Source organism: Mesocricetus auratus, unplaced genomic scaffold (genome assembly GCF_017639785.1).
Source record: "Mesocricetus auratus isolate SY011 unplaced genomic scaffold, BCM_Maur_2.0 Super-Scaffold_100006, whole genome shotgun sequence".
Lineage (NCBI taxonomy): Eukaryota > Metazoa > Chordata > Mammalia > Rodentia > Cricetidae > Mesocricetus > Mesocricetus auratus.
The window spans coordinates 28,301,791-28,329,331 of record NW_024429190.1 but is presented as its reverse complement, the minus strand read 5'-3'; the positions used below and the strand labels follow the sequence as shown (position 1 = coordinate 28,329,331).

The 27,541-nt window shown below is 38.7% G+C and overlaps 1 protein-coding gene across 5 annotated transcripts in view; it reads left to right on the top strand.

The window, feature by feature from the left end:
* Positions 1–27,541, top strand: part of Kcnip4 (potassium voltage-gated channel interacting protein 4) — a 1,120,502-nt gene that overhangs the window by 896,040 nt on the left and 196,921 nt on the right. Inside the window, exon 1 of one of the 5 annotated variants that reach the window (XM_040746570.1) lies at positions 3,731–3,994. The exons of the other annotated variants lie outside the window; for them this stretch is intronic. Coding sequence (XP_040602504.1) covers positions 3,883–3,994 — 112 coding nt within the window. The 5' untranslated portion in view covers positions 3,731–3,882. Of the gene's footprint in view, positions 1–3,730; positions 3,995–27,541 lie in introns of those variants that run through there. 5 annotated transcript variants of the gene reach the window in all.

The window sequence follows — 27,541 nt, the reverse complement described above, 5'->3', positions numbered from 1 at the left end:
TATCATAAAAGTAGAAGTCTACTCTACTGATTTTCTGGCTGGTCCACTGATGTGGCCACACCCCCTTCAAGTAACTTTTCACTTCTCTAAAAGATTTCGCTAATATTTTTGCCTCAGAGGCCCTTACCAGAGCCTCCAAATAATGTACTGTTCACCATAATGGAGAGTAAAAGGCATGGGGAAGGGCAAACATATAAGACCTAAAACCTATTATATCTATGCTTAATCCTAGTTTTTCCAAGTGCTATTAACTATGGTAATCAACCAGCAGGTCTTTCTGGGCAAGAACCCAACTAGGGCAGGAAAGGGCACAGCTACTTCTCCAATGAGATCCTACAGAGCCTCATTAGAGTTAATATCTCATAGTTATCTCCCAAGGGCCAATGTGGAGTGAGAGCACTATGGCCTGTGCTTAGATATCAACATTACATGTTAATTTTCGTATTAGCTGGATAAGAAGGTTGTAACATTTCTGTTCTAAACTGGCAGAAATGAGGGTTATAAGTTGTTTCCTCAAGGGTTTTGTCCAAATCTGTATAAATCAAGTGTCTGACATCCTATTCCTAGTAAGAAAGAAAAGTGTTGTCAGTAACAATGTTTACCTCTGTTAAAGCTCTTGGCACCACCACTCATTCTTCCAAAACATAACTGACTTACCTTCCCGTGCTCCTATTGTGACTTGTAGAGATACATATTCCATAGGCCAGTGCAATCATTGGTCACCTTATCTCTAATGCCTCATCTTCTACTAAAATTTTCCCAAAATTTAGGATGGGAATTATTTATCATTTTAGCAATAGGGTGCCATTCAAATCTGATAGTGACAACCGGATAAACCCTAAGCAGTAATTGCATGGATACCTATTGTTTTCCAGGCATTGTGCTTACAACTTAGCAAGCATGTCAACTTCAGTTTTTTAGCCTATAAAATAAAGATGATCATACAATCTACCTCACTGGGAAGTAATTTAATTCTTGTTACTTTGCAATACAGTTGTGCCCATATTAAGTGCTTAGTTAATGTTAACTGTCAGCCAGGTGGTGGTGGCAACATACACACTCCTTTAATTCCAGCACTCTGGATGCAGAAGCAAGCAGATCTTTCTGAGTTCAAGTCCAGTCTGGTCTACAGATCAAGATCCAGAAGAGGCTCCAAAGCTACAGAGAAACCCTGTCTCAAAAAGCAAAACAAAACAAACAAACAAAAAAAAGAAAATGTTAGCTGTTATTAGAGCCAGATTTACTATCTATAATTCCCTTTAAATCAGAGCTTTAATTGAAGTATCCTGATATCAAATTAAAGAGTGTAAAATATTTATAAACAAGTTGAGTGTCTTGTGGAAGCTCACAGAACATAAGAGCACTAAGTAAGTTCGTTAGGGGTCTGCGATATGGCTCCGAAGCCCTTGTGGATCCCAGTGAGCTATAGGTGTCCACTATCTTGATTCTCCTTGCAATGCTACCAGCATTGCTGGCCTGGAATTAGGCAGTGAAGAGAAAAGCAACTAAGTGATCAATTCAGTGTGGTCCTGGCATGACCAGAGTCCTGTACATTCTTTCCACGTTACCTCTTGGCTTAGAGTGGCTTGCAACAAGATAGTGATGAGATCCTTGGGGTAAGGCAGACCCAGATTTCCCGTCAATCAGGATCACTTGAGTCACAGAACAATTTGATGTATTCTGAAGCGGGTTCTTTTGTTTTCCATACGTTTTTAATTTAAAAATTTTAATTTAAATTAGAAACAAGGTTGCCTCACATATCAATCCCAAGTCCCTCTCCCTTTCCCTCCCCTCCTTCCATGCCCTCCCCCCCAGCCCCCACTCCCCCTCCCCTCAATCCCCACTCCTTTCCCCAGGGAGGATGAGGCCCGGCATGGAGGGGTGTCCATAGTCTGTCATTTCATCCAGGGCAGGGCCTAGACCCTCCTCCAAGAGTCCAGGCTGAGAAAGCATCTCTTATTGTGGGATGGGCACCTAAAGTCCATTTGTATGCCAGGGATAAATACTGATCTACTACCCAAGGCACCATAGATTGCCTAGGCCTCCAAACTGACACCCACATTCAGGGGGTCTTGATCAGTCCCATGCTGGATTCCCAGGCATCAGTCTGGGGTTCAAGAGCTCCCCATTGTTCAGGTCAGCTGTTTCTGGGGGGTTAAACAAGCCCAGTCCTGACCCCTATGCTCATCAGTCCTCGCTCTCTGTCTCTGGGGTCCTTGAGTTCAGCTCAGTGTTTAGCTGTGGCTGTCTGCCTCTGCTTCCATCAGTCATTGGTTGAAGGTTGTTTCCCAGACTCTCTGGCAATAGAATTGTATGCTGGCACTCCCCTGATTCATATCTAAAATCTATATATGAGTGAGTATATACCATGTTTGTCTTTTTGTGACTGGGTTACCTCACTCAGGAAGGTTTCTTCTAGTGTCATCAATTTGCCTGCAAATTTCTAAGATTCCATTGTTTTTCTGCTGAATAGTACTCCGTTGTGTAAATGTACCACATTTTCTCTATCCACTCTTCAGTTGAGGGGCATCTAAGTTGCTTCCAGGTTCTGGATATTACAAATAATGCTGCTATGAACATAGTGGAATAGATGTCCTTGTTGTATGAATGATCGTCTTTTGGATATATTCCTAAGAGTAGAATTATTGGGTCTTGTGGTAGGCTGATTCCCATTTTTCTGAGGAATCTCCATACATTTTATTCAAATTAAAAACAATCTTATTTTATATACCAATTCCAGTTCCCTCTCCCTTCCATCTTCCCATTCTCCACCACCAACCCCCCATCCCATCCCCCATCCCACTCCCCCATGGAGGGTGAAGCTTCCCATGAGGGATCATCAAAGTCAGTTACATTATTTGGGGCAGGACCTATGCCCTCCCTGTGTAGAGTATCCCTCCATGGGGAATGGGGTTCTAAAGCCCGTTCCTGCTCTGTGGATAAATACTGGTTCCACTGTCAGAGGCCCCAAGTGAAGCAAACTCTTAACAAGAGTAGTTTTTTTCCTTTTAAGCAAGCACCATGATTTTTATCATCAAGGAAGTTTGTGAAACATTGCCTGTCAGAAACTGAGGCTAGATTTCAGGAAGCAGTTAATGAATTTAACCCTTAAGTGGTCTGCTCTGCCCTGCCCTCCATCCCTGTTGTGTAAACCTGAGGACTCAGTGGATCTTGCTATAGTGTGCTTAGGGACTTAGCTGGAGAGTGACAGAGTTGAGCATGGGTTGGTTGATCTTAGCTGTGTACTCACAGGATTGTTTCCATATTATACTCTTCCCCACAAAAAAAGAAGGCAGTCACACGGACTGTGACACCAACCACTCACTAGAACTGCCCCTCCACCCCCTCCGTCCAAAGAGCAGGTTGAGCTTTCTCCCAGAGGAAGCTCTGGGAAGCGAAAGCAGCTGCTGTATCAGAAAAGGGACACTTGTGCTTCTCAGGCAGCAAACTAGCTCACACAGCCTTGTCCAGCCTGGTATCATCAGTGCTTGGAGCTATAGCTCTCCGGTGCAAGTTTCTTGGGGATGTCCCTTCTCCGCGGACCCTGCAGAGTCTAGGTTCTCCAACAGATGTTTCTCCCTCAGCTCTGAACTCAGAACACCCACCTGCCTGCTGCAGCGCAGGGTCTGGAGCCTGGATGCGCTGTGACTGAACTGAGCCCCTCCAAGCAAATGCAAGCATCAGCATGAGAGACTGGACTTTAGCCCAGGTCTGTCCTCACCCCGGGGGGCCGCCTGCTTGGCACTGTGCATCTGTGAAAAGCCGCTGCTCACTTTCCCCCTTGCAAGTCTTTGTTCCAAGCCAGACATTGCTCGGATTCTCTAATTAACTCCCTCCACTCCAAAGGGGTCTGGAGGCTGGGATGCTCTGAGAGCTTAGAGGATGCTGACTCTAGAGTGGGAGTCGGAAGGACTGCAAACAGTGGGTATTGTTGTGATTATATGTGCATCTCTGAAGCTGCTTCATTTGCTGGGACTGATTGATTTTTCAGAAGGTAAAGTGGTCGCTCCCAGTCTATGCGCTTGGTCAGATCTAGTTCCTAACTGGATACAGATGCTGCAGAAGTTGCAAAGGCTTAATGCCCAAAGTAAAAGTTTTAGAATATGCATGCTTGACATAGAGAGGAGCCTAGTGCCTGGACAGTTCGTTTCTGTTTACCTGGATAACTGATACTGGGAGGGAATGGTTTTTTAGCCTTCTCATTCTACTTAAAACCAATGATTTGGGTTTAGGATGATTTATGGGTTAAATGTGCCATCCTGAGTGCTTGCTCTTGGTTTTCAAGTTCATTTGGATACCACACCCTGTGGTCACTGGTGGTCCCTCCCTCTGGAAGAGTCTTGAATTGTGAGGGAAATGCTCTGTGTGTGTGTGTGTGTGTGTGTGTGTGTGTGTGAGAGAGAGAGAGAGAGAGAGAGAGAGAGACAGAGACAGAGAGAGAGACAGAGACAGAGAGAGAGAGACAAAGAGAGAGACAGAGAGAGAGAGACTAGTTAGGAGTTGCTGAGGTAGAGCTGGGCTGATGATTATGATATGAAACGGTGTAAAATGGAGTTAAGGGGTGCCAGCAAAAATGTGCTTTGAACACTTAATTTGCAAGTGTTTCATTTACAATCTCCAATGAGCCATGTTAATCATTTGTCTCCTGACCAGGGAACCTGTGTACACAAGGACAGCAATGATGCCTCTGATATTTTATCTGTCTGATAAAAATCTCACCTTTACTATAAAAATCATTTTTATTATTTGAACAATAACTTTTTAAAGAAAAAAGTTAACTTGGCTTTAATTATTTGAATGTACATCTATATGTGCATCTCTCTATATATACATATATATGAACATATTGATATATACATACAGTTATACAAGCACACACATGTGAATGTACAGAAATATGAGGTAGTTTTCTACTGAACTAACAGGCTTTGGAAGTTTTTAAGTTACCTAATGCCAATTCTGTATTCAAACTCTCATTTTTTTCTTCTCAGCTGAAAGAATTCAGACTCTGGGATCCTTGTTCACGTTTATTCTAGTTACATGTGTGCTGAGCTATGAACAATTACCTCTTACATAGTATATGACTAGGGACATGGAAATATTTAATTCTTCACACTTATCATAATCATTCTAACTTCAAGAACAAAAGCTAAAATGACATCATAAACAATTACATCAGGTGCATATGCTGTTTCTCATCATATATTAATATTTATCGGTATGTTATAATTTCAGTGTCCTTTTCTCCCCTACAAAATAGGTTCCATAATGTGTAATGTTGTTAAGTCAAGATCCATGCAAAGTTCTTGGGAAATTTTCATATTTTGAAAGTATACCCAGTATATGACAAATTCTACTTATATATTATGAAAATGGTATTGTAATGAGATTAAATAATACCCAAGAAGTTCATTTGTTCCTGTTTCACACAGCGATTCCACTTAACTCATAACTGAAAAGCAACACATAAGTAAACTTCTAAGTATGTTAAACAAAATCTTTAATTCTCTTGAGATTCTATCTCAATGTGCTAAAATGCTATTCTGTGTAACTACAAATTGAATAAATTCAATTTCCACAATCACAATAATATGTATTGATATCAAATTAGTCTTCTATTGTTCTCTGGATGCAGTGTTCTCAGATTTAGTGTATTGTGGTCAAGGGAGCTTGCTTTAGAGATGGGTGCAAAAATCTAGAACAACCATGGATATATTTGAGAGATGTCAACTTTCCCAGAACTGTGCTACATTAAGTAGTTTTTCTATCATTAGTGATCATATTATAGAAAGCTTACAAGTAAAAGCCTCAAGCTGAAGATCCATGGCGAGGACTGGTTTTGGCTCAGCAGTTATTTCAACAGTGCTTTCTGCTTGGTACCTACCACTTGTGGTGTGTTCGAGCTCCGCCGCCAACCCTTGCAAAGATCCATGGCGATAACTCAGATTTAAGTCAATTAAACTAAGTGTGGGAATTGATACTTCAAGTATGAGCTTCAAATGTATAGTAATAAATTGTAAAATGAATTACTGCATAATAGAGTCAATGAATTTTGAATTGATTTGACATGTCATCCTTGAGGTTGATATCCAAGTTATCATTATACATATACTTGAGTCTCTCTATGTCCCCATACAGATATATCTACTTTACATATTTATAAATGTAGAGTAATTTAAGATAAATCTGTGTTAAATGAATAAATATTATATACTTATGCCACCATATATAACTTAAGAGCCAGTCATTTGATGTGAATAAATTTCATAATATATACACACACACATATACATATATAGTTATAGTTACAGTTATAGTTATAGTTATAAAAAACCAAATCACCTAGAAGCCAAAAGACCCAAGTCAAATACTATTGAGTTCTATAGAATGTTTTCTTATCACAACTTCTGTTTTTTCACTGACTTCATTAATATACATAAAGAGAATAAATGAAACACCGAGAGAGATTTTTTTTGTCTAGAATTGGCTCCTAAGACCTATTAAACAATCATGAAGAAATGTACTCATGGAAAATAAGGTCATGCAATAACCAACTCATTAATACAAGGCTTGGACACCAACCTAAGTATGGACCCTAAACATGCTAATTCCTGAACCTCATTACAGATTAAGACAACAACCTAATGATATGAATGGTAAGTCCATGGAGAGTCTACTGATGATGAGACTTGGGAAGAATATGATAGCTGCAGCAGAGACTTTCTATATACACTTTCTCAGAATATGATAATTTCCCAGCAGAGATAAAACTAACCAGGCTCTATAATTAACAGCCAAGTTGAGTATCAACAAAACAGTACTTAAAATTCAAGCTCTGAGACATAACATTCATCCTCCGTACCTGCAAGCAATAAAAAGCAGACCAGAAAAAAATGTTTAAAAAAGTAGATCAGAGCCATATATTGTGGCTAATGCCATTAACCTCAGCACTCAGAAGGCAGATGCAGGCAGATTTCTGTGAATTCAAGGCCAGCTTGTTCTACATGGCAATTTCAAGGACAGTCAGGACTTCATGGAAAAACCCTGTCTCAAAAACCAAACCAAAGAAACAAAAAAAGACAATGTCTATGCCAATGTAGATTACAAACACCAATAAAACGGCTTGCAATATGCCGAATTTGAAAAAGTCAGCCATAGAAACAAATGTGAGAGACACTATTCTCCATTTTAACATATTTTTCCAGTTGACAAATTTAAACTAACAACCTTTCATTTAAATGCAATATTTAAGAATCAAAGTTGATTGTAAATGAAAAATAAAAATGAGTAATGAAGGATGCAGAGATGTCTCTGCTGTTATGAAAACCAAAAGCTCTTTCGGGTACTAAGATTTGATTTTCATTACCTACCTAATAGTTCACAACTGTCTGAAACCCTAACACCTTTTTCTAACCTCCCAGAACACCAGCCATGCAAGTGGTGCACAGATATACTTGCATGCAAAGCACCTATACACATAAAATAGTAATAGAAAATGAATAACTGAGTATTAATATTATTATTGAGGCTTTATACAAAGTCACTCATTAAGAAAGAAGTAGGGAAAAGATGAGATTGATGACATTTCTTACTTGTAGAATGTCATCAATGTCATATTGCATTCTGTATATGAGTGTTGAATGTCCTCTGTTGGGTTCTAATTGAGATGATGACATTCTGAAAATGAGGATTAATGGAAGATATCCTGAGAGACTTCACGTTGTAGTAACAAAAATCATTATCAAAGAAGATAAAAGAGATAACATTCTGAGCATAAACCTAAGCAGTGCTGCTTGGAGGCAACACTAAGGTGAGAAGTCTCTAAAAACAGGTCTATGGGAGGGTTTCTTAGAAAAAAAAAAGAGCTACTGCACAGCACCTCAAAGTGGAAGATAAATTTCTCAGGTTACAAAACAAGGGAAAAGAACTCCAGTTTGAAGAAAGAGCTAAAGCTCGATTCTTTTTTATTTTTATTATTATTTTAATTTTAAATAACTTGTTTCACATATCAATCCCAGTTCCCTCTCCCTCCCCTCCTCCTGCACTCCCCAACCATCCCCCCCAGCCTCCCACCCTATGGCCACTTTCTTCCACATAGGGGATATCTAGAGTCTGTCATTTTACTCAGGGCAGGGTCCAGGCACTCCCCTGAGAGACCAGGCTGAGAGAGCATCCCTCTTTGTGTTATGGACACACGAAGTCTGTTTGTATGCCAGGGATAAGCACTGATCCACTGCCCAGCGCCCCATAGGTTGCCCAGGCCTCCTCACTGACTTTCACATTCAGGGGGGGTCTGGATCAGTCCCATGATGGCCTCCCAGCTGTTGGTCTGGGGTCCAAGAACTCTCCCCTGTTCAGATCAGCTGTCTCTGCTGGTTTTGCCAGCCCATTCTTTGCCAATTTGCTCATCGCTCCTCTCTCTCTGTCACTGGGTTCCTTGGGTTCAGTTCAGTGTTTAACTGTGGGTGTTTGCCTCTGCTTCCATCAGTCACTGGATGAAGGCTCCAGGATTTTTATAGACATCAAGTTTATTATTAAGAATGGGCATTCAGGGTGGTCTCTTCACTATTGCTTAGCTTGCCAGTTGGTGTCATCCCTTTAGATCACTAGAGGTCTCACTGGTGCCAGATCTGTCTTCTAACCTATGATTCCCTCTTCCCCCTCTTCTACCCCCCCACTCAACCTTCCTGTTGCCCAATAACCTACTCTCTCTTACTCTTCTCCCCCCTCTCTTATTCACGGCTAGATTCTTAAGCCCTGACAATGAGTGGTTTACATGGATACAGGAAGGGAAAATTTATACCACACAGAACCGTGGCTGATCAGGTCATCCAGCATTAGTTCCAGTTGAACTTATTCCCAAACATGTAAGAGCCATGGACTCTAATGCTTCAACTGTGAAGAAATTACTAAGAATAACAAATATTTAATATAGATTATCCAGAGAGTAGGTAAAAAGCTGTTCAGAACAGAGAAAATAGCTAAACAAATTATAATTCACATGAAAAAGATAAAAGACCACAGAATTTTCCCACAACAACATACTCAGAGCCATCAGACAATTTACAGTTTCAGCAGAAATTCCCAATTAAGACACTATCTGCTGCCTGCAGTAGCACTTCTTTAATGTCAAGGAAACATGGCTTTAAATATCCTATTTATGATATGAGAATGTGGAAGACACAACACATAGTTCTTGGTAGAGGAGTTCCATTGTGGAGGAACTGAAAAAATTGATAGTATCTATCATTTTTCAGGATCTTTGATTGTTCTGCATGCTTGAGAAATATTTTTATAACCAAGTATAGAAAAACACCATATAATCAACCATATATGCCTCAGCCAGTTTCAATAATGACTCATATTTGGACATTGTATCTCAGAAATGGTATCATTCAGTATTTTTAAATTTTTTTGAAATATGTATTCTCTTTATACCCAGGATGTTAAAATGAATAGAAGATAACTAGATGACTACTCATCTTAATAAACTCTTACCTGAAAATGGAGACTGGGTAGACAAATTGAATATATATACATATATATATGTGTGTGTTTGTGTGTGTGTATGTGTGTGTGTATTGTGTGTGTGTGTGTATATGGGCTAATATAATCCAAGCAAGCAATTCTATGAAGATTGTAACTATATCCAAATGGAAAATTCATAAACATTCAGAGATGGACAAAATACAGGTTCCTTTAAGCGGTCTTGTTATTGATAAATAGAGACATACCTAATTTATATGCAAAAAGTGCTTATGTAAGTACTATATATAAGGCAATGGGTGACATAACAGTGCTGTAGAAACACAGGGACCCGGTGCACCATATGTGGTTCCTGGAACAACAACAAGAATGTGTGAAGAGAAGACACAGTTTTATTTCTCCTTGGTTTTGATCATCCATGATGTTTAGCACTGCTACACACACACACACACACACACACACACACACACACGCGTGCGCGCGCTAATAACAGGAATATAATTTGCTTTATGCACTAAGAGTGGAATTCAAGACCTGCAATGACACTTTAAAGTGTCCATGGTACCCTTAAGATTGTTCATTACCTGATAACAATTTTGATGACTTATTTTTCTGATTTCATAGCAAAATTCCTTTCATACCAAATTCTCTGATATATTAGAACCTATAACCCTAGGAAGAAATTTAAGCTGAAATATCTGGCTGTGAGCTGCAGATGCCTGACTCAGAAGGACTTTGGTTTGGATGGGAAAGCAGTCCATCCCGTTCTGTAGCTGGGAAAGCATTTTAAATTTATAGCTGCAGTTTATTGTACATGCATGAAGCACCTACTGTGTGAAAGGAAATTGAAGACAGCAGGATATTTTCATGTCCTCAAGAAGATTTCAAATTGCTCAGAGACAAAATGGCTCATAAAGAACTTTTGCACGATGGAAAAGTATCATGCTGTACAATAAACAAATCTTCTAGAAAATTACAAGAATCATCTGGTTCCCTTCTGTTTGCTAGATTTCATGGATGGGGGTTTATGAATGAAGGTGGTATATTGGAAACTTTGGGACTAAAATATCAAAGATTTTGACAGGTAGCAGAAAACTGATGCTAAAGTTAGAAATAGCAGTTATAATTTTTTTATAAAATGCAGCTTCCTAAGCCGTCTTTTGATGGTCACGTTTGGCATGAACAATTAATATGTCTGTGGAACAAGTTAAACACCCGATATCTTCTAGGGACTCGTCAAAGTGCTTCAGGCTGATATTCCATGGGGCTATGATACCAATTTACTCATTTTTAGAATTTATTCCCCATACCATCATCTGGAGAAGAGCTTCAGCCGTTACTGTGTGGTGATGGTAAATGCATGGAACAAGCATTTCTATCTCTAAGTCTCTTGCAGCAGTAGACACAGCATCAGAAAAGCATACCTGTGGCTGAATACATTGCAGTCATTGCTCTCTGGTGGGAGACATACTGCTCTACACAGGAACTATAGAGCATCTCATAAAAAGGGTATCAAAAATATCAGTGTTTTTGGAGTCTATGGTGAGTACTTTTGAAGAGGGTTTAAGGATTCAGGGCATTGGTCTATAGTGTATGTTGCTAGGAAGACAGAGGTCATCTCACATGTCATCTTAATCTCATCCAAAAGTTAAGAAAAGCTGACAAAAGAGAAAGCTATCATTAGTAGTTTTAGAATAGATGGTTATTTGTTATAAGAACAGTCATTTTCTGATTGAAAGGATTTGTTTTTACCTCTTTTCAGATGTGATTTCAGAGTGGCCTTGTTTTAATCTGGATCAGTCATACAGATAGACAAATGGACTCTGATGTTCATAACCTATGCACTGTCACTATTTCCCATGAGAACCCAACATGAGCTGGCCAGGTTAGCCGCTGCTTGTCCATTTCAAAGAGGATAAGAAGAAAGTGAGGGCAGGGAGGTCTGTAGGTTTTCTTTTTAAACCCAATTCAGTAACTCTATGAAAATTACTAATTTCTTGATTGAATTCTAATTCCTTTCTCTTTAAAATGGTGATGATCATGCCTTGCCTCCAAGATGTTGCAGGGAATGCAAAACTGTAAGCAAAACACTGAGCTCTGTGTGTCACCTATGAACAGGACCTCATGAACACGTCTCTTATAATTATGTTAGATAACAAGAGCTGTTTAAATTCCTAGGTCCAGAGCACGAATCCTATAGCCTATGAAATCACAGATTCCCATGTTCCACTCTTAGCTTCTAATTCAGTGAGTACATGTCTGGGTCTGAGTCCTTACATTGCTGATGATTTCTTTGGTTGGTACTCCTTGTCCAAGTACCACAATTAACAACCATTGTGTTAGTCGATGGATCTGAAAGACCTAATTCTGAAAGACCAAACCCTCTGAAGCTCTAACAAGACTCCTGGCTTAGTGAAGTCCTTTATCTGTTGAACCTTATTAGAAAGGATTTAGTGTTCAGTTTTCTCATATTAAGTGTATTAGTTTTGTGGGTAATATAGCCTTGATACTGGACAAAGGCAGTATTGACAAAATATGAACAAATGACTACTATAGAAAGATTTATGGATGCTTAATTAGAAAAATCACAAAATGTCCATGCACCATGAAACACTTTTTAAAGTTGTTTTTTACTTACTTATATAGGAAGCAATTCTTATCTGGCATGTGGTACAAAAAATAAGAGATAGGATAGATTTGGCATACACTAGTAGAGCTGTCCTTGTTTATCCTGTAAACCTAATCATTCTCAGGCTCTCATAACTTTTTATATAACTTTAAACTCAATACTAGAGCATCAATATTTCTGTATTAGATTATTAAGTCTTCATAAGTATTTAATATTTATGTTATATTTTATAATACTCTATAGTTTTATCAGTATTTGAAAAATTATGTAATAAAATCTTTGCATATGATGTTGCTTATGTATTTGGTATTATGTTTTTAGGTTAGAATCTTACAAGAATAGTTTTTAGTGGGACAAGAAAATAAATTGCTTTAGCTGCCTTGATATTTATATAAAGTGTGTTTTTTTATAAAGTGATCACAAGAATTCACCTGTTTTTTTGGCATAAGGAGAGTTTTTTATTGGATATGAACTCACCAGTTTATCAAAATAACTCTTTTTCAAACATGAAATCTAAACTATCAATCCTGGCAATGAGAAAGAATTAGATTACTCAATTTTTAAAAGATGTCGATTTTGTACAAATTAGTTTAGATTCTGTAGATCTCTAGATTTGTAGATCTCTAGGACAATTGTTGCTGTGAAATCATTGCTTTGCATATTCACATAAATGTTTTCTAAGACTTAAACAGCATGGGACAGGATAATGTCTCTTTTTAAGTGTACACCCATGTTACTGTTTGGATATGAAACGTCACCCAAAGAATGTTGTGTTCTAAAAAGTAGGTCCCTAGCTGGTATATTTAGCCATTATGGAGTGCTTGGATTAGGAGGGCCGTGACCTAATGACTGCTAAATCCAATGATGAATTCAGGACTTGATGGTATTACTGATGGAAGTTTGGTGGCTGGGTCTACCTTCAGAGACATGCTTTTGGGGATTATTCCTTGCCATGGTCCCATTCTTCTAATACTCTCTACTCCCTGGCTTTCAAAAGGTGACTTTCCTCCTTTGTTACAATCTTCTACCTTAACATAGACCCTTAAAAACAGTGAAGCAACCTTGTTTCTTGTCTAAATTTAAACTAGAAAATAAAATAAAGAAAAAAAAACAGAGGCAGTAAACTATTAGGTGAAAACTCTCAAGCCACAACCCAAAGTTAATCTTTCCTCGCTGAAGTTGCTTTCCTCATGTATGTATCACTAAGAAGAAATCTTCCCTAATATCCATGTGCATCTCAAGTTAGGGAATGGGGCATCTTGCTAATGTGATAGGTCTGGAATCAAGAATCTTAGGTGTTCAAATCAAGGAGATACAAAAGTTCCTTCAATCTCCATGTTCTACGTTAAGATAAACTAATGAGTTACCCAGAGTCCTTTGTGAATCTTAGAAAATATTTGAATAATGGTAGGACAACAATAAGTTTAACAAACTTTAGGACTTGACAATAACAACAGAGATTACACTACGGTCATGAAGCATGCTTCCTATGGGTCCAGGAAAAAAATCACTAAAGCACTCTGAACCTTGCTTCACATTCATAAAGTATATATACTAACATCATACCATCATTATTTAGAGAACTTTAAGTCCCAGCAAAGATTTCTATATTAAACATCTTCAGCTTATTATATATACAGCCCTCACTAATGCTTCATGTTACTACTCAAATTTTATATCCAGTGCTAAATTGTCCCTTCTTTTTGTAGTTATTGGTGACAAAATACTAAGCATCATGAAATACTTGTCAAAATCAATATATGATTTTGCTGATTTTGTGAATTTGTATTGTTACTTGTCCTGGAATCAGTTTTGTCATATTTTAAAGGTCAGTGGATATTTTATTGATCCATTATTATAAACTATGCAATTTGATCAAAGATATTAGTAATAAGTCTAGATTATATGCTTCCCAATGCCAGAACTGGTATCAAACTGGAACTTTTAGAAACTGGAATGTTTCTATGTTTTCTATATTTCCTGTAATATAGAGACTTTATTCTAAATCACTGATGAGTAAAGCTATGGATTAAGGTACCTCATGGTCACAAAATCAGGATAGTACATTTCAAGTTGAGTTCTAGAATCTAATACATATTGTACACAATTAAAGACATGTGACTTTATATTTCAGCCAATTTGTAGTCATGAAGGATCTGTCTGCAGAGATCCTATAATGAATAAACAAGAGAATATCAACAATTTAGTAGCAGTGATGTAAACTGATGATGTGATTCTTGATTTATACGAATTACAAGGGAAGATGGTTAATGATAAAACAATGAGAAGATGGACTCACCTGAATGAATTAACAAATGATCCATCTGTCCTTACTGTTTCCAGCCTCTTGAACACCACCAGCTCATTGAAGGTAAAATTAGTTCAGGCTTCTAAACATCATTTGACTAAAACATGAAGATTAACTCCTTTTCCCTGCTGTGAACGCTTAAAGAGACCCAAAGGGAATCAGTCAGACTGTTGCTTCACAATAAGAGCAGTTACATAGCTAGCACTCTCTTTGAAAATATACCTCAATAAAATATTGCAAGAGCAAGATATCAGACTAATGTTTAATGCTTACAGAGTAATTGAACCTCAGTGTTGTTGTCCTTCCTGTAACGAGTCCACAATAAAACTAGTGTACAGATTAATATTTTATAGAATTTAAGCAAGAAAAATGTGCAAAAATCAGCAAAGATATTCTAGGGCTGACTTGCCTAGCTAATATATCTTAAATACTCAAATTTACCAGTAATGAGGGCTGCTCCTGTCAATGACTTTCTAAGACTGTTAGAGAAATTTTCCATGGCATGGATGTCCTCATCCTACTACATGCCAATGGCACCTGAATATGACAGATTGGTAGGGGAAATTTTGAACTCTGTTGTAAGTTCCTTACAGAAGACATGTCACCCTCTTAGAAGAAATTTAATCCCAGTCCAGCAATGGAGGGAAATGTGTCCAATGGATATAAATAGTCTGAGACCTTGAATGATAGCAAGCCTCTAATCAGTTGAGCACTCAGAACACACTCGTTTTGTTACAAATGATATTGGTTGTAGCATTTCCTCACGGCACCAGATTTTACACTGTGAAACTTATACTTTGTGTTGCAGCATGACTCACAGAAAGATTCCTGGTATAGGCAGCAGAACATGAATTCTGAAAAGCCATGCATGGCTTAGAACACAGCTGGAGTGTCCAACAAAATATGAATTCTGAGACCCCCAACAGTGGACTGAAGAAATCCCCAGGAATACACAGGCTTTAGGGAAGAGACTAAAAATCCCTATCATTCCCTTCCTTTACTTCTTAAGCCTTCTGAATTTAGGTAAGGTCTACCTCCATAGTTAACTATGGTAAGAAAGAATGAAATTAGATTTCTTCGTGAAGGGTTAATTTAAACTTCCATTCTTATTGTCTCCTGTCTACTTCTCCTTGATAAGAACAAATATTTAAATATGTTCTTAATGGAAGTAAACGAATTTCTAAACCTTCTTTTACTTTACATTCTGCTGGACCCTCTTCTGTCATTACAAATTACTCCACAATAGATCTATTTTTCTTTCAAAGGGCAAGAAAATTGGTGTTTAAATTAATCAAAAGTGCTTACTTCCATAGGAGAAACTAAGCACTTTAGGATAGGAACAGTCACAACTCTGTTGCCTGGGGAAAGTAAGCACTGCGAGCCTCAAGCCTACATAGCAAATGGCTCGTCATAACTTTAGGCTTAGCATTGAGTAACTGGAGAAAACCATCAGGAAGTGAGATGAAGACTAAACGTTTCAGTTCATTATACCAAAAAGATTGTGCTTAACTTCAGCAACAGTACATCTTAAAAATTTCAAAGCATGCCAAGAGAAGAGAAATGAGGCAAGATCCTCTCAACAGATGGGGAACACGGCGAGGGGTGGGTGGGAGGGGGACCTGGGAAATAGAGAGGGGGAGAAGTGGAAGAGAGAGTAGGACATAGAGGAACAGGAAGGTCGACTGGGGGGGGGGTAGGATAGGGGGAAGAGGGAATCATAGGTTAGAAGACAGATCAGGCACCATTGTGACCTCTAGTGATCTAAACGGATGAAACCAAATGGCAAGCTAAGCAATAGTGTAGGGACCACCTCGAATGCCTATTCCTGATAGTGAACTTGATGTCTATAACCATCCTGGAGCCTTCATCCAGTGACTGATGGAAGCAGAGGCAAACACCCACAGTTAAATACTAAACAGAACCCAAGGAACCCAGCGACAGAGAGAGAGGAGCAAAGAAGAGCAAATTGGAAAAGAATGGGCTGGCAAAACCAGCAGAGACAGCTGATCTGAACAGGAGAGAGTTCTTGGACCCCAGACCGACAGCTGGGAGGCCAGCATGGGACTGATCCAGACCCCCCGAATGTGAGAGTCAATGTGGAGGCCTGGGCTACCTATGGGGTCCTGAGCAGTGGATCAGTGTTTATCCCTCGAATACTAACAGACATCGTGTGTCCATAACACAAAGAGGGTTGCTCTCTCTGCCTGGACTCTTAGGGAAGTGCCTGGACCCTACCCTGAATGAAATGATAGACTCTAGATATCCCCTATGTGGAAGGAATTGGCAATAGGGTGGGAGGATGGGGGAGATGGAGTGGGGGTGCAGGAGGAGGGGAGGGAGAGGGAACTGGGATTGACATGTAAAACAAGCTATTTAAAATTTAAAAAATATGAAAAAATTTCAAAGCAATCGTTTTTACTATAATAAGTGTACGAACTACAGCTATTGCTAAGAATGATATCTGAATGACTATTTGAGGCATACATTGGATCTATGGCTCTCACACACATTTTTGTCTTCAGATTAAACCAAATTTTCTCTCTCATTAACAGCAGAGTCACTGGTTTAATGCAGTGGGTTTAATTTGGTCTGTGTATGCCCACACATATGCCAGGTAGTTCCTATGAAGGTCAGAGGTCTATGGTGAGGACTGGTTCCCTCTTTTTACCAGGCGAGTTTTGAGGTCCTCAGACTTAAGGGCATTTGCCCTTCCCACTGAGGCATGTTCCCTGCTCCAGGTTTGAATCCTTGCTCTATTATTCATGAGATGTTTAGTATTCGACAAATTGTCTCATTGTTCTAAAACCCAGTCTTCTCTTACACAAAAGAGCAACAGATCTTTATTCTGTTATTATAATTATTAAAGGTTCAGAACTTCTTAGGCTTTGTAGACTATACACTTAAAAAGTGCTCAAAGGTCCAGTAATATTGATAGGACCCAGGAAATTTGAATTCTTTAGTATTTAAAGCACATTAAGATAATTTATTTAAAAATGTAAAGTGTTGAATAATTCGTAGTCATGTCAAGCAGAGACTACATTTTTAGCAAAAGACAAAATGTAGAGGTTGACATGGACTTTTGATTGCCAAGAGGATACAGAACATTTGTCTGATTAGCTGAATTAAAAGCATAAAATTCTAAAATTATAATTAAAGATAAAATGAAAATCCATTATGCTGTTTAATTTTATTGTTTATATGCCACTTTGTATGAATGAAGAAAGAATAGCCAAGTGATGCCACAGTGATTCAGGAAGATGTGTTGCCATGGCAGCCAAAGGAGTGGTAGTAGAGGAGAGAGATCTGTCTGCTTCATACTGACTCCTTGATCATTTCCAACAGAAAGTCCTGGTTTCATATGTTAAGGGACACTTAGATTACTAGCTATGAAGTCACTTCTAATCAAAATCTGTGTAGATATATGCATGAGTTGAATGTGAAGTTCAATGACCAGTGTTCCTAAGGAAGGAGATTTCAGTTTGTTCTCATTCATGCAAGAAGTTCTCACATGGAATCTCTAATCTTTTGCACACGTGTCTTATTTGTGCGCCATGCATAATCAAGTTTTGCACAATGCAACAAACAAATGATCATGTATAAGTCATGAGTGGAAGTTTGCATTATCTATATTAATTTCCTTTTTGTTTCAGTTGTCTTCCAGCAAAAAAAAAAGTAGGTAATAAGACTAAGAGCAAATAGGGAAGTATGTCAACTGTGCACTACTGGTTGATATCATCTTAGGTCACTTTCTTTTTACACTGGATATATGCAAAAAGGATCTTATATGATGAGTGCTTTAATATTGGAGAATAATAATTAGATAACATTTTATAACAGATTTTTTATTTGATGTACAAAAGATCTTTTAAGAACATTCCATTTGTAGCTGGGCATGCTATTTGCAAACCTGTAACTTATAGGCAGAAGACTCTGTAGTTCAAGGTCATTCTGAACTACATAGTAAGTTCAAGGCCTTAAAATTTTCTCTTACCTTGCTCCTATGCCTATTCTCTTCCTGCCTTCTTACAAAGCCTTTCCCAGACTTATGTATTTTGTGTGTCTTTTGCTTCTGTTTTGTAACTCACTAAGTTTAATGAAGACTATCTTTTTGCTAATTTAGAGGTATTCATTGGAGTCTGGGGAGCTCATCAAAGAATAGACAACCCAAGGAAACTAGTCCCCCTCACACAGAGTCTATATTGCTTACCAATAGCTCATCAATGAGATATAGAAACTTTAAGCAGCTCCCATGTATGTCTAACTATTGGATGGCCCATTCTCATGCACATCAGGTAAAAGCAGCAACAGCAAGTATCAGTTTCTTATTGAAATTGCTGTGTCTTATCCAAAAGGTAGCTTTTCTCAGCCTTTGTCTGTCTTCCATCTCCTAAATTCTTTTATTTTTTATTTTAGAGACACTCTTATTTACATATCTATCTCCCCATTCCCTTGCCCTCCCATCCTCCCATGCTTCCCACCGACCCCCAACTCACCTCCCACCCACTCTCCAGGGACAGTGAGACCCTCCATGGGGTATCATCAAAATCCATCACATGATTTGGGGTATGGTCCAGGCCCTCCTTTATGTATCTGGGCTGCAATAGTACCCCTCCTTAGGGAATGAACTCCAAAAGTCCATTTGTGGCTCCACTGTTAGAGATTGCATACACTGCTTTGGTCTCCAAATGAGCATCCACATTCAGAGGGCCTGATTCGGGTCCAATGCTGGTTCCCTACTTTACAACTAGAGTCTGTATGCTCTCATTAGGTCAGGTCAGCTGTTTCTGCATGTATCTCCTTCTCTGTTCATTTGTTCATCTCTCTTCCCTCTCCATATCTGGATTCCTGGTGAATGGCTTACTGCTCAGCTGTGGGTGCCTGTCTCTGCTTTGGTCAGCTACCAGTTAAGGCTCTAGGAATAGTAACCAATGTAGTTATCAACCTCATTATAGGGGAAGGGCATCAAATGCAGCCTCTTAACTAATGTCTAGATTTTTAGTTGGAGTCATTCCTGTGGTTCCCCTACCATTTTCTCTCTCCAAACCTGCACTGGCTCCCCTTATCAAGGCATCTCCTTTCTTGCCCTCCTCTATTCCTCTCCTGTCTCAGTTTTCTTGTTCTCCTCCCCACTTCTCCCCCTCTCCCTTTTCATCTCCTTCCTCCCCACCATGTTCCCAATTTGCTCAGGGTTTTTTTGCCCCACTCCTTCGGGGGACCATGCATTTTTCTCTTGGGGTCCTCTTTGTTTCCTAACTCCTCTGGTGGTGTGAATTGTAGGCTGGAAATCCTTTGCTCTATGTCTAAAAACCACATAGCCGTGAGTACATACCGTGTTTGTCTTTTTGTGACTGGGTTACCTCGCTCAGGATGGTTTCTTCTAATTCCATCCACTTGCCTGCAAATTTCAAGATTCCATTTTTTTCCCACTGAGTAGTACTCCATTGTGCAAATGTGCTAAATTTTTTCTATCCACTCTTCCATTGAGGGACGTCTAGGTTCCTTCCAGGTTCTGGATATTACAAACAACACTGCTATGGACATAGTTGAACATATATACTTATTGTATATACTTAAGGGAGGAATTGCTGGATCTTGATATAGACTGATTCCCATTTTCCTGAGAAACTGTCATACTTATTTCCAAAGTGGCTGTACAAGTTTTCACTCCTACCAGCAATGGGGGGAGTGTTCCTCTTTCTCCACGTCCTTTCCAGCATAGATTATCATTTGTGTTTTTGATTTAACCACTCTGGCCAGTGTAATATGGTATCTCAGAGTTGTTTTGAGTTGAATTTCCCTGATGGCTAAGGATGTTGAGCACTTTCCTAAGTGTCTTTCAGCCATATTAGATTCCTCTATTGAGAATTCGCTATTTAGTTCTGCACCTCACTTTTTTCTTTTTTTTTCAATTTTTTTTATTTTAAATAGCTTGTTTTACATGTCAATCCCAGTTCCCTCTCCCTCCCCTCCTCCTGCACTCCCCTTTCCCCCCACCCTCCCACCCTATTGCCAAATCCTTCCAGATATCAGAGTCTGACATTTTACTCTGGGTAGGGTCCAGGCACTCCCCTAAGAGTCCAGGCTGAGAGAGCATCCCTCTTTGTGCTATAGGCACACGAAGACTGTTTGTATATCAGGGATAGACACTGATCCACAGCTCAGGGCCCCACAGGTTGCCCAGGCCTTCTTGCTGACACTCACATTTGGGGGGGTCCAGATCAGTCCCATACTGGCCTCCTCACTGTCAGTCTGGGATCCAAGAGCTCTCCCCTGTTCAGATCAGCTGTCTCTGCTGGTTTTGCCAGCCCATTCTTTGCCAATTTGCTCATCACTCCTCTCTCTCTGTCACTGGGTTCCTTGGGTTCAGTTCAGTGATTAATTGTGTGTTTGCCTCTGCTTCCATCAGTCACAGGATGAAGGCTCCTGGATGGTTATAGACATCAAGTTCATTATCAGGAATGGGCATTCAAGGTGGTCTCTCCACTATTGCTTAGCTTGCCAATTGGTGTTATCCCTTTAGATCACTCGAGGTCGCTCTGGTGCCTGATCTGTATTCGATCCTATGATTCCCTCTTCCCCCTATTCTACCCCCACCCCCTCAACTTCCTTTTCCCCCATGACCAACTCTCTTCCTTTTCGATTGTTTGGTGTTTTGGTGACTAGCTTCTTGAGTTCATTGTATATTTTGGAAATCAGCCATCTTTAAGATGTGGGGTTAGTGGAAGATCTTTTCCTATTCTGTGGGCTGCTGTTTTCTCTTGCTGACTGTGTCCTTTGCCTTACAGAAACTTATCAGTTTTAGAAGGTCCCATTTATTAATTGTTGATCTCAATGTCTGTGCTACTGACGTTATTTTCAGGAAGCAGTATCCTGTGCCAACTGATTCAAAGGTACTTCCCACTTTCTCTTCTAAGAGGATCAGTGTGGATGGATTTAGGTTGAGGTCTTTGATCCATTTGGATTTAAGTTTTGTGCACGGGCATAGATAAGGATCTCTCTGCAATCTTCTACATGTCCACATCCAGTTATGCCAGCACCATTTGTTGAAGATGCTTTCTTTTTTCCATTTTATAATTTTAGCTTCTTTACCAAAAATCAGGTGTTTGTAGGTGTGTGGGTTAATATCGGGTTTTCAATTCAATTTCATTGGCCTACTTGTATATTTTTGTGATAATATCAAGCTGTTTTCAGGACTACAGCTCTATAATATAGCTTGAAGTCAGGGATGGTGATTCCTCTGGAAGTTCCTTTATCATATAGGGTTGTGTGGGCTATCATGGGTTTTTTGTTTTTCCATATAAGTTTGAGTATTGTTCTTTCAAGGTCTATGAAGAATTGTATTTGGGATTTTGATGAGGATTGCATTGAATCTGTAGATTGCTTTTGGCAAGATTGCCATTTTTACTATGTTGATCCTACCTATCCAAGAGCATGGGAGATCTTTCCATTTTCTGGTATCTTCTTTAATTTCTTTCTTTTAAGACTCAAAGTTCTTGCTATATAGGTCTTTCACTTGTTTGGTCAGAGTTACTCCAAGATATTTAATGTTCATTGTGGCTACTGTAAAGGGTAATGTTTCTCTGATTTTTTTCTCAGTTCATTTATCATCTGTATATAGTAGGGCCACTGATCTTTTTTTTAGTTAATTTTGCATCCTGCCACTTTACTGAAGTTAGTATCAGCTGTAGGAGTGCTCTGGTAGAGGTTTTTGCGTCACTTGTATAAACTATCGTATCATCTGCAAACAGTGAAAGTTTTACTTCTTCCTTTCCAATTTGTATCCCCTTAATATCTTTTTGTTGTCTTATTGCTCTAGCTAGAACTTCAAGTACAATAGTGAAGAGATATGGAAAGAGTGGACAGTCTTATCTTGTTCCAGATTACAGAGGGATCACGTTGAGTTTCTCCTCATTTAGTTTGATGTTGGCTGTTGCTCCATTCTTCTTTCTCCTCTTAAAGAATGTTTCCATAGCCTTAGAATGATACTAATGTATTGCTTATTGCTGAACACTCAGTTATGAACACCTTCAGCAGCCATGGATCTTTTCATTCATCATTGTTCAAAGGTGAAGGAAACCTACATCTATAACTCTAAATAATTAGAAGGCAGTTTGATACACATTACAAATATTGAGTCTACAATATCAGTTGACTTGAAGAACAAATTTGGGTCAGAGTTTCATTTCTAGAGCATTGGCTGCAGGTTAATTACATGTATGAAGCAGAACAGGGAGCCAAAGTCATGCCTCCAGATCCAGAACAACACATACACTGAGAACATTCTCCTGGATCTGTCTAATTTTGTCAAAGAGCTTCTGAAAAAGTCATTTACCACTCACCAGGCCAACCTGGCCTACTTCCCGGCTACTAACTTAATGCTCAGTATGGCATAAGTATGATTATTCCCATGCTTGCACTTGACTCTATAAAATGCTTTAGGAATGTAAGTAACAACATGTTCAAGAAACTTGAGTTTGGAGTAAGCGGTATTCATTCCATGAATTCATACTTCTATTAATTATTTTCTTTATTTCAACCTAAGTGTGAAGAACTTGCAAAGAAACATACTACAATAACAATAACCAAAAAGAGCTTTAGAATGATTGATTCCTCATAGATGCACTTACCTTTTATAGCCTATCACTTCATGGTCTATTCATCTATGCCTGGAATAAAGTCAGATAATGTTGATATTAAAAACAACACTGGCAAACATTTTACTGAGCCTGGTGTTTCAAAGCATTTATTATCTTATTTAATCCTTGATATGATTCAGTGAAGTGAGCAATCCCATTTTCCTCATTTCTCAGTTGATTACTTTCTTCTTAGTTTCACAAGTCTGGGGATCCAGAGTATAGGCACAGGAACATCTAGTCTTCTTGCAGAACCTAGTTTTAACCATCATATGAACTCCAGTGATGACATTGCTTCTCAGTAAATGCTCCAAAATGGGACTGGAGTTGTACAAACAGGGGTGCCGTAAAATTATGTAGGTGACCAGGAACACAAAAACTGCCTCCATTTATGGAATTTAGGGGAAGTCTCAGATAAAGAAATCTTGAGTTATATTTAGACTGATTGATTAGCAGCTCTTTAGGTAGAGAAACTTGACAAGAAAAATAGGAGAAAAAAAGTGTAATCAGTCTCTCAGAAGTTTAATTTTCCTAATTTTTAGTAAGTCGTTGCAATGTTTTCCTTATGGATACAATTTCTGTATTTTGGAACCAATTTTTAAATTATTTATGGAAGCCCACACTGGTCACTCTTTGCAACTGTGACAAGTAAATCATGTCTGAGTGCATATTATTATATGTTAGGCACTGTAAGAACAGAAGACTGCAAGAATGTACTGTTAAAGTCAATTTCAAGGGCTAGTCATTTATTCTGGTCTCTTCTATATCATCTGTTTAGTACTGTGACTATCTTCTTTCAAACTACTCTTGGATAATGGACTTAGTGCTCATGGAAATTACTTATTTCCAAACTTCACTGTTTCCAACTGAACTCTCTACAGCAGGCATTAATGGAGACCTTTCCAACTGGTCTAGGTAATGATTTAGAGATTTATATGCACTTACAGGATTTAACAGATACCATGATGGTTTGATTTCAATTTTGCTTGACGTCCCACAGATGTGAAGAATTAATCCCTAGTGTTGCAGCCAGCCATGTCAATTTTTTTTTACAAGCTGTACATGTCCATCTGTCATTCCCCCAGCAGCAGGATTTCGGCAACTATGGTTCTTCATGCTGGTAAAAATCAGCATACCTCCTCCATAACTGCTGGATGTCAGAGACCCCCAACAGGGATGACTATTTTGATTCTTCCTGTCAACTACAGACAGTTCATAATTGAACATGGTTTCTTTTTTATAAAGGGATGTGTGTCTCCCAAAATGGATCAGCCACCTAGAAAACATTCCTTAATACATTTCTGAAAGAGATCTTCTTGCTTATCTCTGAAGAATCAGAGGCCTTTGGAAAACTGAGTCTTAATTTCATTCTCAAAATAGTTGAGAGTTATTCTATGTAGAGATTACATCTCCTGAATTCTGCTTACAGGGGGAAGATGTGCTGTATTCCTCTTATTGCCTTTAATGTACAGTAAAAGCTGTTCTGTCCTCCAGAGGAAGCTTTCATTTTCCTGGCTTATTCAGTGGCATAAAGTTGTAAGGCCCTGCGCTAAAACCCCTCTTACCCTTTAACTTCAGCAGTAGTCTTCCTTTTCAGCATGCACTTCCACATTAATTGCCTTCCCCTCCAGTGAAGAATCTAACACAGCAATGGGTTTTGTAGAAGTTACATTGTGTTTGTTTTCTCACAGACAGAAGTTCATTGGCCATTAACAATTCTGCTTACCACATCCTCTGGGTCATAAAACTCAATCTCCCCAGTCCAGTGAATTTTCCTGGAGGTCTTCCCGGCTACACATCCCTTATAGTAGTTTATATTAAATCTTTATTTTGGCGGTTAACTGAACAAACCAGAGGAACGACGAGTAGCAATTTATGTGAAAGAAAATGCAATATACAAATGTAATCTTTACCTGCATCAAAGACTTGACTCACCATTTTGTAGGAAGCTAGAAGCGAGACCCAAGTTTTTTGGATTTCTTTAAGTCGTGAGCCAAACAGGTTCGACTCTCATCCCTGTCCCCATGCAGGCTGCACTTGTAATGCAATCATAGATCATAAATGAAACGAGCCAACAATATCTCCTAAAACATATGCAAATTGAATCATTATTTTTAGATAATTCTATATTTGCTCATATTGGGGATAAAGTCATAATTACTAATGTTCTTAAAGTGGTGCATAATTATTGTGCTTACAATAGCCATAATAGTCCTCAGCAGGTATGCACAAGCACCAGCTTAGTTAATTGCCTTCCTAACCCTGTGTTACAATAAAAATCCGTATCTGAGGGTCTTGGACTCTAAATAGAATATACATGAACAAGAAGGCCTAGGACAACTTGTTGGTTTGTAAGGTACCTTCTCACCAAACAAAACACAAAGCTCTAAGCTCAGGCAGATGCATACACAAACCTCTCCCCTCTTCTGTGTGTTACACATGAGAGCTTGAGCTAAAATTTGCTGTCAGACACTCACAAGCAATGTCTCAGACCTTCTTCCTAATCTTTCTTTGAACTTCAGTTTTCTCATCTGAGAAATGAGTTAACACACTATGTATTATCATAACCACTAGTGATGAACAGAGTGTGCCCAACTCTGCATTAGCCTCCTAGTTCCCATAGGGAGTTATATCCCTTTATCACAAAACTCCACGTTACTGTGGTGCAGAAGAAAATTTGTGGAATTTGGAGGAATAAAACCTGAAGTCCATCCTGGATCTTTTATTTCCTAGTTGTATTGTTTAGAATAGAGTTTAGACTCGTGGTCTCTATTTTTCTTTGCTCCTTGCTTTTTCTCATGCCTTACCTTTGTCTCACAATTCCTTCCTTTTTCCTCTTCCTTCTCTTCGGCCTCTCAGCTTTCCTTCCTTCCTCCTTTCCTTCTCCCCATTTAGTCTCTCCTTTCCTCACTTCTTTTCTTCCTTCATGACTTCCTTCCTCTCCTTGTCACCATTCTTCAAGGGACTACTAATAAATAATACTGACACACATTAGAATTGTCATAAAGCTCGGATGGGCATTAATACATAACATGTCAATACATTGAAGATGTTGTACAAATGATAGTCTTCCGCTTTCTTCTCGTTTCTGCTAGGTGTTCATTTCTCTGTAACATTCTTCTCAGGCCAATCGAAAGCTTTTCTCTACAGTGCCTCATATACTGACACTAGTGACCACTCAGTTATAAGAAATGATTCTGCTTTATTTATTGCATTTACCATTAATAAGATCAAAGTGAAATTTAAGTTCTTATTCCGTAATTATAAATATATATTCCCTTAGCTTGCTTTTATCTCTAATGTTTCTACTTACCTTTCACTTTCAATCTATTGAGGTATTCTTATATCACAGGTATACCTTTAAAACATCATTCTATTCATTTCCTCAATATAAATTTTAATTTTTGTAGGATTTTATGAATGAGTACTGTATTTATACCATTTCCCCTCCTCCTTCCATATCACTCTGATCCTCTCATTTTCATATCAACACTCTCTCCAAATCTTTTCTTCTTTTTAACATTATTGTTATATGGCACACACACACACATCATTGAGTCCATTTAATGCTGAATGTATGTGTCTATCATGGACTACATGAATTGACTAACATAACGAGAGACTTGTCCTGACCTTGCAAAGAACTGATTCTCACTATATCATCTCTTCACCTAGGATGAGGCTTTCTGAGGTTCCCATCCATGTGAGAATGTATGGTGGTTTGAATGAGAACTGTTATCATAGGCTCATATATTTAAATATTTGGTCCCCAGTTTGTAGAACTGTTTGGGAAGGATTAGGATTATGGTAGTATTGGAGAAAGTATTCTACTGAGATGAATTATGAGGTTTCAAATGCCCACATCATTCCAAGTTTTCTCCCTCCCTTCTCTCTGTTTTCAGACTGTGTCTCAAAAATATAAACTCAGCTCTGCACTCCAGCACCATTCCTATCTGCCTGCTGCTATGCTCCATGTTATGACATTCATGACTCATCCTCTGAAATTGCAATCTCCCAATAAACTATTTGTTCTGTAAGTTGCCTAGGTCATAGTATCTTAGCAAATGAATAGGAAATTAAATAAGACAGTGTGTCAACTGATATTACTAGTATGCAGACCTTCCTTAGGCAATTATATCGTTGACATTTCATGGGTGCAGCTTCCGTCATATTACAGAAGATACTATCTCACAACAGACTTCCTGGTCCTCTGGCTCTTACAATCTTCCTACCCCGTTTTCCAGGATATTTCTTGAGCCTTTGTTAGGTATAGGGATTGATATTTACATGTATCATTTGGATTTAGACTTCTAGATTTCAATGGTCAGTTGTTCTGTGCATTTTATCCACTCTGTATTTCTGTTATAACTCTGATATACTTTGATGAAGGATGAAAGTTACACTTACATATGATCATAAGAGTAGTATTTAAAATGCAAATAGGAATTATTCTGACTTAAGATAGTGTTTATCAATTGTTCTAGG